The sequence below is a fragment of the Pectinophora gossypiella genome, chromosome 17 (genome assembly GCF_024362695.1).
Source record: "Pectinophora gossypiella chromosome 17, ilPecGoss1.1, whole genome shotgun sequence".
NCBI classification, from domain to species: domain Eukaryota; kingdom Metazoa; phylum Arthropoda; class Insecta; order Lepidoptera; family Gelechiidae; genus Pectinophora; species Pectinophora gossypiella.
This window is the reverse complement of record NC_065420.1, coordinates 7,236,894-7,253,822: the sequence shown is the minus strand read 5'-3', so window position 1 is coordinate 7,253,822 and position 16,929 is coordinate 7,236,894. Positions and strand designations below refer to the sequence as shown.

The 16,929-nt window shown below is 36.0% G+C and overlaps 3 protein-coding genes across 5 annotated transcripts in view; 1 reads left to right on the top strand and 2 right to left on the bottom strand.

The window, feature by feature from the left end:
• The window catches only part of LOC126374477 (ejaculatory bulb-specific protein 3-like), a 401,847-nt gene that overhangs the window by 153,282 nt on the left and 231,636 nt on the right, over positions 1-16,929 (bottom strand). The gene's annotated exons all lie outside the window — the stretch shown is intronic.
• Positions 536-12,119, bottom strand: LOC126374337 (ATP-dependent RNA helicase vasa). 2 transcript variants are annotated; one of them, XM_050020910.1, is made up of 15 exons: positions 11,998-12,119; positions 10,880-10,918; positions 10,130-10,250; positions 9,603-9,640; positions 9,497-9,551; positions 8,299-8,573; positions 6,525-6,710; positions 6,054-6,140; positions 5,110-5,247; positions 4,556-4,732; positions 3,875-4,070; positions 2,983-3,180; positions 2,426-2,556; positions 2,111-2,236; positions 536-1,637 (listed from the first exon to the last, which is right to left on the bottom strand). In XM_050020910.1, exons 2-15 carry the CDS (start codon positions 10,913-10,915, stop codon positions 1,578-1,580), a joined length of 1,824 nt encoding a protein of 607 aa, XP_049876867.1. In that variant the 5' UTR covers positions 10,916-10,918; positions 11,998-12,119; the 3' UTR covers positions 536-1,577. The 2 variants fall into 2 exon arrangements, with proteins under 2 accessions (XP_049876867.1, XP_049876866.1); XM_050020909.1 differs by having other exon boundaries at positions 9,497-9,640.
• Positions 12,291-16,929, top strand: part of LOC126374297 (tyrosine-protein kinase hopscotch) — a 33,196-nt gene continuing 28,557 nt past the window's right edge. Inside the window, exons 1-3 of the mRNA XM_050020834.1 lie at positions 12,291-12,803; positions 13,050-13,201; positions 16,107-16,265. Coding sequence (XP_049876791.1) covers positions 12,537-12,803; positions 13,050-13,201; positions 16,107-16,265 — 578 coding nt within the window. The 5' untranslated portion in view covers positions 12,291-12,536. The remainder of the gene's footprint in view (positions 12,804-13,049; positions 13,202-16,106; positions 16,266-16,929) is intronic.

The window sequence follows — 16,929 nt, the reverse complement described above, 5'->3', positions numbered from 1 at the left end:
ATAGGTTATGATGATTTTGTAACATATTTCTACAAAGAGAATCAGGTCCAAATTATGATGGTAGGGAGTACTATTTCATACGAGTTTATTGACATTAGTTACAAACTGAAGTATGCAAGCGTTCCTTAGATAATAGGTATTTTCAAAACGTCAAGCCAGCGGGATCAAAGAACTGCCTTTATAACTTTGGAACCGTTGAAGTACTCATTTCGGTATTTTGCAGGGGGTGAGTACTATTTCGGTACTATTTTTTGGCGTTTAAATCAAAGCGAAAGACCTTGTCGTTAACTCTCGCCAAATTTCGCTCACCGTCAAGCTAGCAAGTGCAATAAAACATGGCTATAAATCCAGAACCGTGATGGTACTAATTTTTTTACAACAGGTACTATTTTTTTCAATAAGAGTACTATTTTTTGGTATGGTCAAATTATTTTTTCGTGCCCATTTTTTTTTGAGGCCGCTAGCTTGACGCACACAATAAATTAAAGAATTTGCAACAGAGAACCATAGGAAAGATGATAAGTAAATAATACTATTTTAATAATTTGTTCACTATTTATTCAAAGTTATTTCTATCACTGAGTATACATTCGTTTAAATTCAAAACAACTTAAGAATATCAAAGTAGTAACAATTGTACAAACTATGAAAAAGAAAAACGAGGTGCATAACAACTAATAAAACTGAAAAAATATGAATTTAAATTCGTATTGCTGGTTAGAATAGTTTGAACTAAACATTACCTATGGCAAATTGTAACTTTTTGCATAACTATTCTACTTAGAATAATCATCACAGACATTAACATTCCACAATGTTTACATTTTGTACATATATAGCTGTAGACATTTAGATGTCAGTTATTTGTTGTACCTAGATAGGTATTTAAAATATATTTTTGTACACATTTGAGATTCCTAAATTTAGTTTTCAAGACGTCACATAGCATACATAAGAAGCAAACATGTATAGTAACACATATTAGCTGGAATAATCAACTAAATTAACTTATGTATGTACGTACGTTAAAATTTTAACTGAGCAACGCTTTAATACTAAATCACAGTTATTAACCTAATTTATAGGTCTTTAATCGCCCTTCTTACTAATTATTCAAAAATGTATAAGTCGAAGAAATGAAGTGAAAGTTGGATACTTAATACTAGAACTTAAACTAAAAAACGTAATGGTATAACAAAAACTCTTAGTAATAGTGAAACTTAATTACTAATCTTTTAAGTACAACACTATGATGTATGCAATCAGAGGAACTTATGCAAAATAAAATGAAATGTTATGAATTTATAATCTGTTATCTTAAAATTACTTTCTTACATCTAACACTTGTCAATTTGTTGCAGTCTTTTGTCTATTTGTTATACGAACTTTCATGTCAATTTTGTTCCACATTTGGTGGAATTAAGATTTTATCTTACAATTGCAGGCATTCGGATCACAGCATAAGCACCAATGATACTATACACATCCACCACTGGTTGCACACTCACACAACACGGGAATCAATCAACATTCCCCGGATGTGGGTCTCACTTAAAATATCAAGAAGTCCTTTACATTTACCACTCTTCTTCAGGCTCCTGGCCCGCAGTATCGCCGGCGCTCGCTTTATTAAAGTTCTGGAAAATAAATATCCATATAAGACTGGACGTACTAATACTCAGATTTCGTTGTTGTTAAACATGACTTGAAAATGTTGATCATTTATACTCAGTAGCTTTGTCTGAAACTTACTTGCTCTACTTCTGTTCCTTTCTGTTAGCATAGTAAAACAAAATTCAAATTTTTAAAAATGTATTGATCTTATGTGACTATAAAAGTATTTCGGTCGCAAACAGTATGCAACTTTAGCGACAACTTTTCGTAATCCCACTCGCCGCTCTCAATTGCTTGTTGTAAAATTAGATTATTTATTGTTTTTTTTATATAAAGAAGAAAATGACTGACTGACATATGAGACACAACACACAGCTCAAAGATTCTTTTTTTGCAAGTACTAAGTAGGGGAGTGAAGTGATTGTGAGATGAGTGAGTGAAAGAGATTCGTCATGGACGAAGTCAAGTGCCATGGTAGTTGTATGAAGACACTTACTCTGACGTCACTGCCTCCATACTTGTTGCCCTTATAGGTGGCTGGCCCGCCGCCCTCGAGGAAGTCAGGTACGGGTTGATCCGCTTGCCGCAAGATCTTTGCTAGATCTCCCACTAAGGCGTTATCCTGTAAAAATATATTTGGGTATTCAAAGAGAGCCTGATCGCCTGATTGTAAAAAGCAAGATGATTTCAGGCTTCGGAAGGGTGCTGTGATAAAGGTTATTCATAATTATATTCAATGAAATTGAATTGCCTATCAAATCTTCTTTATGATCGGAAGTAAATTGGACAAATTTAAATACGATTGACATACCTGATCCGCATCAAAGAAGGAAACAGCCTTGCCTCTGTTACCGACACGACCGGTCCTGCCGATTCTATGCACGTACTCATCTATACTTTTAGGCAAATCGTAGTTCACAACTATATCCACGTTTTTGATGTCTGGAAAAACAAAATAATAAAATCAACTCAAAAAACGATTATTTTATTTGTTGACGAAAATCAGACCTGAATATAATGCTGGAAATGCGCGAATACAGTAACAACAAACAACCTGGTGCATAAGGAAACATGCGTTATATATATAATACTTATAACGCATGTCGATTTGCTATCAACCTAGCTGGTATGCACTTCTGTGACGCGATATACCCAGTTAATTCACACGGGTTATACAAACAATTTTACAAGTAGCAGCACAAGGATGAGTTTGACGAGATGAGTGGAAATGCGCAGGAATCGACCAATCATCGCGAGGAGAAAAGCGACAAAGCATCTTCTCTCTCGCTTTCTCGTACGCTGTGATTGGTCGATTCCGCACGTCTCCATTCTTCGCTTTGGTGGAAATCCTAACAGCCAAATACTTACCAAGACCACGAGCGGCGACGGCCGTAGCGACCAGTATACAATGGATGCCGCTCTTGAAGTTTTGCAAAGCCTCCTCTCGCTCGCGCTGCATGCGGTCTCCGTGGATGGATGACGTCAGCATCTGCTGCTCCGACAACATGGCGGCGATGAAGTCCGCGTTGCGTTTCGTTTCAACAAACACTAGGATGCGCTTCTTTTCTGCAAATGATAAATGGAGGATTTTGAGTCTTGATAAATTATATAAGTACGCGTCAGTGAAGAACGTACATACATAAGATCACGCCTATTTCCAGTCAAAGAAGAAGCGCTATAAAATATACTATGTAATTGCATGTTCTCTTGCAAAACAATAGTAGAAGTAAAAGTTTAAATATGCTACAAATGTTTTTAAATTGTTTCAAAATATCTCGGGCTGTACACTCGACAGTATGATAAGACAAGTGGCTGATATGATCTGAATGTAGTAATATTTGTAGTTGCTTGTAACCAACCACGGCTAGTACGCATAGCAACCTAATAGTAATTGCTTTGCTGAGTAAATGTATCAGATAGTAACCTAATTTATTTTTATCTTCTGAGAAATACAATGCTTGAATGACAAAATGGAAACATACACCTACATAAACTCACGGCAATATCCCAATAGAGGTAGTTAAAAGGCACATCCATCACAAGATAAACTCAGTACCCACGCCTCTCAAGAGCTTTCTGTTAGACCAACGTAACAAGTGCTGTGCCGTATCCCGTATTTAATGGTCGAGGTCGAGCCAACTGTGTTAGTGAAAACTGCACTTTGGTGCAAGTCCGGTTCGAACCGGCGTTCCTCGTTTGAGAAGCTAGCTGGTGAACAGGACCGCAGCGACAAAATATATAGAAAATATAATAGCATTACCATTTTCCTCAATGAGGTTCTTCAAGGCGCCTTGCTTCTCGTACTTCGTGACTTGTAAGAAGATCTGCTCGACGTCAGTGCTGGCGCCGCCGACGATGCCGACAGCAACAAACAGGTAGTTGTTGAGGAACCGCCCTGCTAAGTGCTGGATGTCTTCGGGGAACGTCGCAGAGAACATAAGCGTTTGACGGTTTTCCTGTTGGACATTTATTTTTTATTATACAGATGTCTCAGATAACAAGCCCATATCGTAATACTTATCGCGTTACATGATACATATAATTGGTGGCAGCTCGTCGCGCACACCTAGAACTTTTATTTCGACAAAATGATGTCCCCTATGCATCACAGCATTAGAGCATAGGAAACTGGAGTTTCTGTGAAAGGACATTCTGCTACAAATCCCCTATAAACAGACAGTTCTGGCAAGTAATTTGGCCCAATTAAAATTAGCGGTCTCTTTCTAGTTCACATCACTACTACACACGATTGCTACAGAGTATAACATAAACAGCCTATATACGTCCCAAGGGTTGGTGGAGGTGTTTTTACGGCCGGGACCAACGGCTTAACGTGCTACAGAGTATAACATTTATTTATTATTAACCACTTCGAGTTCTCACCTCACGAAATATAAAATAACAGACTCGAAGGTGTTTATTAAATCCAAACTGTACTTACAAGGGACACCATGGTGGGATGCTCCATCATCTTCTCGACACTGGGCATGAAGCCCATGTCCAGCATACGATCAGCCTCATCGAGGACCACGAAGCGTATGCTATCGAACGACACGCGGCTGCGGTCGACGAAGTCGTGCAGACGCCCCGGGGTCGCAACTAGGATGTGGCAGCCCCTCTGTTTAGTACATGAATAGATATTCAAGTAATTTCACTATTTCATTTACTTGTACACAATGGAAAAGATATAACACAGTACTCTAAGCATATCTATCTCTCACAGATAAGATTTTATCAAGATCCCTTGCCCTATTGTTTCGTTTACTTTCGGGGATGCTTACCTACTTAAATTTAAAACCATCTGCTTTTCTACAGAATGGCATTACAAGAAAAAATATAACTTTGACTGGTTACAAAAACAATGGACTAGTGATAAGGCACATGACTGAAACACTTGCTTGCACTATTTCTTCTTGATAATACTTAAAAGTTATATACGAAACTAATTAAGTAGTTAATTTATATACGCAAATTATAAATTATATGTCAACTTACAGAGATATTATCGCCTTGGTGACGCACAGCGGTGCCTCCATAGGCCACGGCTATCTTGAGAACTGAGCCGTAAGCGAACTTTCTGGCCTCGTTGAAGATTTGCAACGTCAACTCACGAGTGGGCGACACGATTACCACCTGTAAACAGTTGGTAATAAACGTGATGCCATACAATACATGACTGTTGCATGTATGAGGGTAAGAAATTACCAGATTTATTATAATAAAAGTCCGGGGCTCCATAGCCCCATGATATGGAAACAACATACAAATATGAATAATTATACAGTATGCTACTAGATGTTGGAATTCTCACAGACATTGCTTTTAAAGGTTTAGTACAAAACTATATATTTGCTTATTTTCTTATTTATTGTAAGTAAATCCCGACACTTTTTGTTGGCACGATAGTTCAAAGTATTTATAAGCGTAACTTAGGTACTGGCAGAATATCAATGTTGCTAAGAGTGGTATTTCTACTGTCCTTCGCAACAACATGCTGAGTCAGTCCCTTTTCCCTGGCAGTGTATTTTTGATTTGTATACTTATCTTTATCTTCTCTACTATTGTACTGCACTGTTTTGGGAATAAAGTTATTCTATTCTATATAAAAGCCGTATAAGACCGCCTATTTTACTCTATTTCTCTTTTGTTTTGTATTTTGTAGTTCCTGTTAGTGCAATAAAGTATTTGTTATGTCATAATACGCGATGGGCATGACTGCCCTGCCAGATAAAGGCTTTTTGCCAGTGTGTCATTTATTTATATACATAACACAAACAGCCTATATACCCACCCCTCCAACTACTGGGCACAGTCCTCCCCTCGATGAACCATCATCAACCAATCATATAATTATTTATTTATGCCAAAAAGTCTTAATAAGTGTTGTGTCTAAAATAAGTAAAGTAATGTATTATGTTGATAATGTAATTATTACAAACCTGTGGCTGTGCACATCCATTAGGCCCAACAACCAGTTCACGGGAATCTTGGAGAAGTGTGTTTATGATGGGAAGCAAAAACGCTGCCTGCAAGCAAGAATCAACGTAGGAATATGAGAAAATAGCGTAAGAAAGATAATAAACTTAAATCTTTACATGTGAAATACTATGTTATTTTAAATAATTAAAAAATAAAATAAAGACTGCTACAGTTGACCATTAAGATAGACGCCGATAAGGATCACCAGTCACCACCTATCACGTTGGTCAAACAGAAAGCTTGTGATAGGTGCTGACTGGTGAGCTGTATCGCCGTCTATAATGGGCGGCTTTTGTCCTGAATATTTGGGTGATGTCTCTTTTAATTGCCATCATGGGAACATGTAGATCCTCGCCCGTAATCCCATTAATAAGGTTGGTGAATTCAATAGTTGTCAGAAAGTTTGCTGCCACTATTGAATTATTACTTACAGTTTTCCCCGATCCAGTCTGCGCGCACCCCATGAGATCGCGGCCACCCATAATGATGGGAATGGCATGTTTCTGAATGGGTGTAGGCTTCTTGTACCCAGACTTGAGGATGTTCTCCAGCACATACTTGCGAAGGTTCGCCGTCTCGAAGCTCTCAATAGGCCGCGGTGGATTCTCTCCGCTCACCTATTAGAGTTAAGTTTACTGCGGTTTTAGAGAAGAATTGATAAAAATGCTCCATTTTTATTTGGCTTTAACTTTGCAAGAAATTAAAAAGGATAGGTAATTTTCAGAGAAGTAAAGATCAGTAAAGTAATTCTTTGTTTTTTTCTGGGACATAATACAGTAAAATTGTAGAAATCACGTGAAGTAACCTGTTATGAGGTGGCGATTTATAACTTGAAAACTATGAAGTTTCGTTTTTGTGGTTTGTCATGACCCCAGCTATTACAGTTTCGTTTCATTCACTAAGTCGTGAATCCCGTAAGTACGGGAGACTTTATATACACCCTACTGCTGGGCCCCTCAATTAACCGAGGGGGTATGGAACATAGTCCACCACACTGTTGGTGGAGGTGTTTGGGATAGCAGTAGCCCGAACAAATGGTTTTACGTGCTTTCCAGCACGAAATCATTTTACTTTTATGGAACAATTAGGTCATTCAGCCTGCAATGTCTTTCGATTTGAGATTTCGACAATGTCCCCATTGGGAATCGAACTCAGATCTCTACATCGTAAGGGCTACGGTCTAACCACCAAAAAATAAGCAGGCTGTTAAGTACCAAGAAAAGGTAATACTCAAAAAAACGTAATATTTAACTCGCGGTTTAGCAACAAGTTGTTGATACGTATTATTTGGACGTGGTGGTAATATGACTGTTAAATAGCGACGTGGAAAAGCGTGGGAAATAAATTTTTACGTAGGTATGTAGGTTTCAATTTTCAACGTACTTAGTGTGGGAGGTCTTAATAATTAAATGTGTGTAAATCTAATTGCATTTGACAGTACTTAGATCGTATCAATAAGTTTTTTAGGGATGCGACGAATATTCTTCACTTTGTATTCGGCACCAAATAACCGAATATTTAGTTTCGGTGTCACATATGAATGAATATAATTATAATAAATGTTATATATTTTAGGGAATCATTACAATCTTCGAATCTTAAAAAACTTGAGTGAAGAAGGATTTACCTTACGCCATATCTTCACCTACCATCAGGTGACAGTTTGACTACAGTCAAACGCAAATATTTTCTTATTAAAAAGAAACCATGACATATGAATAAATAGTTACTTCTTCAGTAGCGTGAAACCGATTAGTTCGGCCGAATATTCAGTATGATAGATAGAATCTTTATTTAGATTTAAGACGTTACATAAATTTCTTAATATTAAAATTTGAACATATATGAAATGTAAGACTTAAAACTAAAAAGGGTACTAGCTCGGCTAATGTCGTATCGACCCTAATCGAATAAAATTCGGTTATGTCACAACTCGGGGCATCTCTAGTTATTTTGTAGTTTATAGTTTCTCACGCTAATTTACATTTCAATAAACGTGAACTTTTTATTGAAATTCGAAGCAAACCTTTTCACTTAGGGTATTCTAAACACATAAATAATGGCTTTAATGGGGCAGACAACTTGCAGCCACTTTTGATACGTCGTGAGATGGATTATGATGATTATGCTTTATGAAATGCGGAACAAGAATTTTAGTTCTGTGCAATAAAGTATATTTGATTTGATTTGAACAAGTATACTCACTTTAACAGCAATGCAGTCAAACTTATTGAAGTTGATACCGGAACTAATGGTGCTGCTGAAGATTTCAGTTTCGTCCATGGTGGGGTCTGGTGGTACGTAGGTGACTGGGGCCTTCTTCACTTCTCCATCTTCCCCGGCATGTGGCTCGTGTTCCCCGTTGTCCCCGTCGCCACCCCGCCCGCCCCCGCGACCCCCGCCGCGCCCGCGCCCGCGACCCCGCCCGCGTTCACCACGCTCTCGTCTTTCGCCGTGATCATCATCATCGTAGTTGTCACCTATTCACGATTTTCTTGTAGTATTATTTTGTAAATTAACTAAAGTTGGAGATAATAAAACAAACAGTCTATAGAGGTAGATCTTACATCTATCAAGTAACTAAGTGCAGAGTGCTATATTCAAAAAGAAAACAATCTATGTAGGTATGTCAATATGTATTTTACAACATGCTTTATTTCACTGATGAAAAATTGCATTGAAACAATAGTTAACACCAAATTGAAGTATTCGATTGGTACTATTATGTAATAAGACTTTAGAGCGAATTTTATAAAGTCCTTGTTGAATTTCATCACATGTTTTATGAACAAAATAATTATGTATCATGCCAGAGACATCGGCGCCGGCGATCGTGACATCCTTCTTTGGCATGTACCTAACTAGTTCGGTCAGAATGGCGGGTGTACTGAAGCAGAAATGCCTCATGTATCATTCATTGCACTCTATTCTCATCAATCATGAAAGCACGATTTTTTATGAGTGTAGTTTTATTTTTATCTAATTTTTTATCGAGGCTTGAGCCACTCAAATCATGATAGTTTGCGTACGTAAACTCACACCTGTTACCCTTATTAGGGTGGGTAGTCTCAAGTAATCACGAGTAGACTAGCAGCCCCTTTTGAAAACAAAGTCCTAAGATGGCTGTGAAAGTCCCATCATGTTAGAAAGAACATGTTCCATTTTCGGTTAATACAACCTGCCTGAGAAAAAAGCAGCTATTCTGTTTTTTATTTGCTCACAGTCCAGGGTGGAGGTATCAATAACAACAATAATTTCAACAATGTCTGAATGGGCCATGATCATTTGTGGGCTTTTCTAACAACTTCACCCGTAATACATGATAGTTTCCTCATCCTCTGCATACCCCTTCGGGGTTATAGGCATGATAGTACTGTTGTGTTGTTACGTTATAGAAACATACCTCCATTCTGATAGTCATCACGTTGCTCTCTATCCCGGAAGCCGCCGCCGCCGCGCCCGCCGCGTCCCCCTCGTCCGCCGCGGCCCCCGCGCCCGCCCCTGCCGCGACGGTCACCGAAGTCACTGCCGCCATTGAAATCTGACACTGGACACACACTTTAAGAGTTAGCAATTCAGCTATAAATATTATTTGTATGACATATTTGTACAATAAATAATTTTGCATTATATCCTATCCATTGCATGATAGCTTGCTATTGTAATTGTAATCTGTAAGGTTGGATTACAAAGTTATAGTTACTATGGGCAGTGAAAAAGAATATTCTCAAAATTCAAACACAAATTCTGAAGTATGTGTAAATGTGAGAGTTCTTCAAATATTACCTCTTCAAAGCACTTGAAACTAAAACACTTGAGTATTACAAAAACTTTTTTTAATTTGTGACAGACGCAGCATTTGGAGCAATCTGTTAGCAGGTACTTGAGAGTACAAAAAGTTCCACTTTTGATGAAAGTTTATTTAACCTCTTGCGCCCGAGGTTTCCATTCACAATAGTTAAACAATGGAGTTTGTTTTGGATTCTAAAAGGACATTCGGTCTTACAACTTTAAGTAAAATACATAGGCATTTTACCCTCATCATTGAAGGATGTGAAACCCCTTCCTCTGGATAAGCTGTGGCCTTCATCTACAGACCCATAGTTGTTGGAGCTATAGTTATTGGATCCATAGTTGTTTGACGGTGGTGGCGCCGACTGTAATAAACATAATTACATAAAGCAATATAGAAACTAACAATAATATAATTTAAATAATATACAATCATTTATACATTGTACTTGTTAAAAAGGCCACATTAAGAGGTCTAAAATAAAAAAGTGGACTAAAGACATCATATAATGGTACCCCAGAGATGATAAAAGGCGAAAAGGGAGACCAAACAAAAGGTGGGAAGATGATGTACCACAAGGTTGGAGAAGATCAACGGGCGACAGACAGGTGTGGCGCAATAAGGAGGAGGCCTATGTCCTTGGACAGCCCCACATATAATTAAACATAGATAATTAAGTAAAACTATGTAATAATGTCAAAGAATAAAGGCTATTATTATTTATTTATTTACTTGTTAAAAAAAGTAGAACCACTGATACCTACTCATCAGATAACATTGTGCGACATCTATGTTCACAAGTTTCTTGTGCTGAGACACAAGTAGATTGTGCTTTCATACTTAGGCGGTGGTGTAGACCTTGGTTTTTTTGCCTTTCATATTTTATAGATAATGATAACCTAGGTAATTAATTCATTTAATAATTAGTTTTTACCTAACTGCTTTAGGACAGTTATGGTTTTAATGTTATAGTTTTTACAGACTATTACTTACCACTGTACAGGCATCATCATCCCATTCATTGTCCATTTCCTGTGAAAAAATAAATAAATATAAATAGTAGTAAAGTAATAAATATTTAATATTTATCTACCTATAATCTAGGAGATTTGATAGTGTCACTAGGTATATAATTTGTCAATTAAGGCCCCATTACACTATACAATTTATTGGGTATAATATTTATGGTGTAATAGAGGCCCTGCCGACCCTGCTTTTTACTACTTCCCAAAGTCCTGATATATTGTGAATTGTTAGTGAATTGAAATAACTGATATGCACAACAAGTACATACACATAAAATACACATTATACACATTATATATAATATAATTAGGTATACCTACCTAGTTACATTTAGACGGCTAACATTTTTGTCTTATTTTATTTATTGTCATGTTGGACATGGCAATTGCTGTTCTTAAGGTAATGTTTGAGTTAAAGTGAAACTAACAACACAAGAGTACCTACCTAATATAACAACAATAAAATAACAAGATATGTGGGTATGATCAACATTTAAGTTCAGAAGTACATAAAGTAACTACCTACCATGAATAAAAATTGTAGTAAGGACTTAGAAAACTAGAGAAAGTAGTATACACGGCATACCTACCTACTAATCTGAAGCAAAATAATATTTGGAACTGAAGCACTGCAAAAGATTAACTTTGTAGAATATTAATTATTATTATTACAACCATGCCGATTTTCATAAATGCATGTAGACATGATGTGTAAAAAAGCACACGAGCATAACCACCAGGTATAAATGAAGGTAGAATATAGATACAAAGAAATGCAAAACAACAGTAAGCACATGTATGAAAACAATGTATATTACCTATAAGAATTTTAGAACAAGTTTAGAACTCAAGAGTAAAATGCTTATCTACTTTCAAACAAACTAAAACAGGTAAATGACTAGTTTCAAAAGATCGAGAGGTTACAATAATAATTTTGATGAATAGAATACCGCGAGAACAATGGAAATAGTTTAAAATTGATGACCGGTGTTCTTTGCGACGTAAAATACAAGTATATTTACAAGTGGTAAATGTATTTCACGCTTATTTTACAACACCTTAGAAAACATAAATCAAATTACTTACGTTTATTTGAAGATTTACTAGGTTTTTCAACCAATTTGATTAAAAAAACTGCAAAATATATCACCAAGAAACGAATATGGCGGCTGACAAAATGGGAGAGACAGAAAAAACTTCACTCACAAGCAGAAAACCAAAAAGGAAGTAGATTTTAAATGTTGCCAGTGATAAAAAAACGATTATTCTTCTAAAGGTTCTGTTTGCACGAACGATTTGTACACTTAATTTGATTCACTCATTCACTCGTTAAAATTAACCGGAAAATCCGAACGTCACAAAAGCACATCACCATTATTGTCATCTCAAATTGTCAAAAAAAAGCTAGCTACGCATTGGTTTGCTAGGTGGTGGGATAAATGGGTTTTCTTCTATTTTATAAATAAATATTTTTACTATGTTATTTATCGCGTTAAAGTAATCATTATCATTAGCCTGTATGGCTGATGTAAATAAAACAAGACACTCATGAGGAGATGTGTGATATAACTATGTTTTTCTTATATTGTTTTTAAGTGTTATCATTGTTGGCGTCCTTGTTTTTTATGGTTCAAGTTTACAAATTAGACGGGACCATGGCAGCGGGCGAAGTCAAAGTATCGGTGGTGACTGACCGGGTGCCCAACATCGTAACATGTTCTAAAGATTTGACTGCAGAGGAACTGTGTATAATTTTATGCAAGAAGTATAAGATTCCTCCTATAACACGTACTTTGTTTGCACTGAGAATTAAAGGCACCAAACACTTCCTCAAAGATAACGCCAGAGTCCTTTACAGCACCAGAGATTATGAACTAAGAATTCGTTTTAAGGTGAGTTGTAAAAAAATAACAAAATATTTGAGTAGTTTGTTTGATAATTGAAACTTATAGGCAGATAGAATAACATAATATTTTTAATTAGCTTTTTAATTTACAGATATAATACATAAGAAATAAAGATATTTAATATGTTTATGTAAATGCTTCCATTACAATCTACTATTAAAAAAGTCTTTACAAAATAATACTGATTGTGATTGAATGATGATAAAAAATAATCACATTTGGTTATTGTAGGTGCCCAGGCTGGGTTTGCTTATAACTTTAGATGATGCAACTTATGACTACTACTTCCAACAAGCTCGGAATGATGTGAACAAGAACCAGGTTATGGAGATCAAATATCCGGAGCACAAGCAGGAACTTCTTGGTCTTGGTATTGCTGATATGTAAGTAAAGTATCATATTTATATTATTAGAGTACTTATATTTATTGTGCAGCATAAATAATAATATGTTAACATTGTATATTGCATTTCCATCCAAATTGATGGCAAAACAGCTCCAATTGATCAATGGATTTTCAGTTATTTTTATGCTGAATAGTTACCATTAATTATTATTGTATTAATTATTGTTCTTAAATTATTATTGTTTAACAAAACACAAAAATTTTAATACAAAACCCTGTTTTGAAAACAGATTTAAGAATACAATACTTATTCATAATCCAAAAGATACATTCATAGAAAATGTTATCCAAATGAATTTGCTTACCTAAGTAATTATTATTATAAATCCTTTTTTATCATGTGTGTTTTGTTACTTAATAAAGGAAGCACTTAAAACCTATTGATAAGATTATAGAAGGTTGTCTATAAAAAGGGGAATTTAAGCTGATCTCTTATTAAAAGATTTTAATAAATATGTATTTTTTATTGTATTGGGAATCATGAATTCATGTGTGTTTATTTATATGTGTCTATATAATATATTTCCATAATTATTTTCTCATAGTATACTTTGAAACATTTTGAAGTGAGACTGAGGATATAATGCATCATATGCTTTATTTAAAATTTGTCACTGTCTCCATCATTAAATAATAAAATCATTACAAATTTTGTTATTCAGTGCCTACCTACATATTGCGGAATTTTTTAAGTTTATTGTAGGCTTTCCACCCGGGACTTTGTCTGCCACGTCCACTTCGGTTATCGCGCGCGACACTTTTTTTCCATCCCCTTTCCATTCCTTTAGGGGATGATTTTTCAGGAAACCATCCTATGCTCTTCCTTAGGTCTCATACTATCGCCACACCAAATTTCATTTAAATCAGCTCAGCGGTTTTTTAAGTGTGAAAACGTAACAGATAGACAGTTACTTTCGCATTTATGATATTAGTGAGGATTGCACTGCACAGTGTAGTGAAGGAGGAAAATGAAAACATTCTTGTGAGAAAACTTAATGACAATCGTAACAAAAAATTAAATTCAATAAATTATGATGCTATGATACCGATTGACACACAAATCATGATCGGAATATTTGATGATAGTCGTAAATCTAAATGGGGATCTGGTATGAAGTCGCAACACAATGGGTTATAAAAGTTTAATTGTATGGTGTGGCAGGAAACAATAGACTATCCAATTACTCAAATTACATGCCATCTTACTCAAATAGACTTATAAACTGCTATGGGCGCTAGTTATATTTTCCTTTAAAATAGAAAAATCTTGTTTTTATCGTATTTTTTAAACATCGAGTAATAGTTTTATCGTGGCTGTAAAAAATAATAATTTAGCGTGTTTGTTTGGTTTATTTTTATCAGTTTTATATAGCAGACAGAACATGTAATATAATGCGTTGTTAACTACACATTCCTGAATATTTGTAGCATTAATGCATTTTAACGTCAGTAAATGATTGCGAAAATACTGTGGAGGCTGATATCCCCACACGCAAATGGCGGCGGATTGGCCATGATCTTAGAAGACCTACGGTGGAAAAACGCAAAGCGGGGCCCAAAGAGATTTAGCGACGCTCGGTTGACCGAGAACTAAAAAGTCACGACATGTGACGGGAGCAAGCTACAGAAACTGCACAAAACCGCGATGAGTGGATATCTTTTGTTCCAGCCCTACATCTCAGCAGGGGATAATAGCATTAAAATAAGAAGAAAAAGAAATGATTGTAGAAGCTTATAAAATAATGGAAAAATAATAATAATGGAATAATGAATTCATGATATAAATGACTTACGACCCTATGTTATCTCCCTTTTTCCCTTTTTTTTTTGTTATGGTTTATTTCTTATTAGACGACTCAAAAGACCATTTTAATCGATAACCTTCGCAATGCGCTGATGTAAACGTAAAGAGGCGCGAAAAAAATGTAGTGCCATGTATGGCAAGGAACGTTAAAAATGGTTGTAGGTCTTAACCGTCAACGCAATTCAATTAAAATACCTAGAGACATAGTTATGATATAACGGTTTTTTAAGGACGGAATTACCTATATACAGAAGGGTGATAGACCTCGTTTTCCACGCTTGCCGCTGTGTTACTTCGCTGCATAGAATAAGGAATACTACGTGTAGAACGATATCTCTCCGCTATCCATCAGCGGCTGAACTAGCTCACCCCCCTCGGTCTTACTTTAGTCTTCAATCGTATGGCGTCAGACGTCACACAACAGATGCGCGTCTACGATAACGTCAATGTGTAATGTCTGTGTTGAACAAGATGTTTAGTATGAAGTGTCAGGGTTCATTTACTCTTTATACGGAACCCTGAAAAACGTTTGTAAGATAGCAAGAACTCACTATCTGCTAAACTGTTTACTATTTCTAGGAATGAATACGTGAATATAACTATTTAGAGTCCCTTAGGAATTATGAAAACGTAGACATAGGAACAATTTCGTAGTTAAATAGTCAGAATGCCGACGATTGGTACACTGAACTCAATACATACCTACGTCGACTTTTTGCCTCTGCTTAAGGTGTTACAGAAGCATAAAATTGGCTAGACATACAAAGTACGTACAATAAATTCTTTTATACCCATAAGATGAACAAAAACACATGCAGAGTAACTTCCAGTTCGATCAGAGACCCGGGAAATACATGAAATATCAGAAAGACGCCAGAGTTTTCATTCTTACAAAATTAAAGTAGGTACGAGTACATGATTACGGATGAGATAAAAAGTACATATTTATTTTGGGTACATTCTAAGTTGTTACACATTAGGTTTTTGAACCTATAAATTAGCCATCAGACGGGGCGATACATATAGGTTTACGGTTTAAAAAGTCGCATGATTTCTTCTAGATTATTTTTTGTTACAGGACCCGTGCGGTGTTAGAAGAGAGTTTACTCGTGAAGAGCGTAGTAAAGAATTACAAGAAGTATATTCCAAATGTGATAATTTCTAAGCACGGAATGTTCACTAAGAAATACGCACAGGAATACCTGCCGCAGTTGTGTTCAGCGGGGCATGAAGTCAAGTGAGTATCGAGCATCAACTATTAACCTCGTAAGGCCCGGATTTCCAGACACAATAGTTAAACAATGGGATTTGGATTTTAAAAGGACTTTGGGCCTTAAGACCGTAAGGCCAGGATTTCCAGACACAATAGTTAAACAATGGGATTTGGATTTTAAAAGGACTTTGGGCCTTAAGACCGTAAGGCCCGGATTTCCAGACACAATAGTTAAACAATAGGATTTGGATTTTAAAAGGACTTTGGCCTTAAGACCGTAACGCCCGGATTTCCAGACACAATAGTTAAACAATGGGATTTGGATTTTAAAAGGACTTTGGGCCTTAAGACTAAGGCCTGGTTTTCCAGACACAATAGTTAAACAATGGGATTTGGATTTTAAAAGGACTTTGGGCCTTAAGACCTTAATGTTATCAATCAATAATACTTTATTGCACAACAACGTATACAAAGGACATAAACATACGAATAAAAACATAAGCACAATAGGCGGCCTAATATGATTACTCCCTCTTCTTTTTCTTCATATTTACATCTGTGAATGATTCGCTATTTTACATGGGAAGTTTCGCAGGCTTTTTTGGATATGTATTCTATTTTCTCGTTGTATTTTTTCTTCATACAGCGCATTGGGTTACACTGTAATGTTGTATGTACTTTTATAAAT

Coding starts and splice junctions, on each gene's coding strand:
- LOC126374337 (XM_050020909.1), bottom strand. CDS start 10,915: ATGGACAATGAATGGGATGATGATGCCTGTACAGTG. Junction 9,641..10,129: donor CACATCCTTCAATGATGAGG/GTAAAATGCCTA, acceptor GTGTGTGTCCAG/TGTCAGATTTCAATGGCGGC. Junction 2,237..2,425: donor CCTTCTTTGATGCGGATCAG/GTATGTCAATCG, acceptor ATATTTTTACAG/GATAACGCCTTAGTGGGAGA.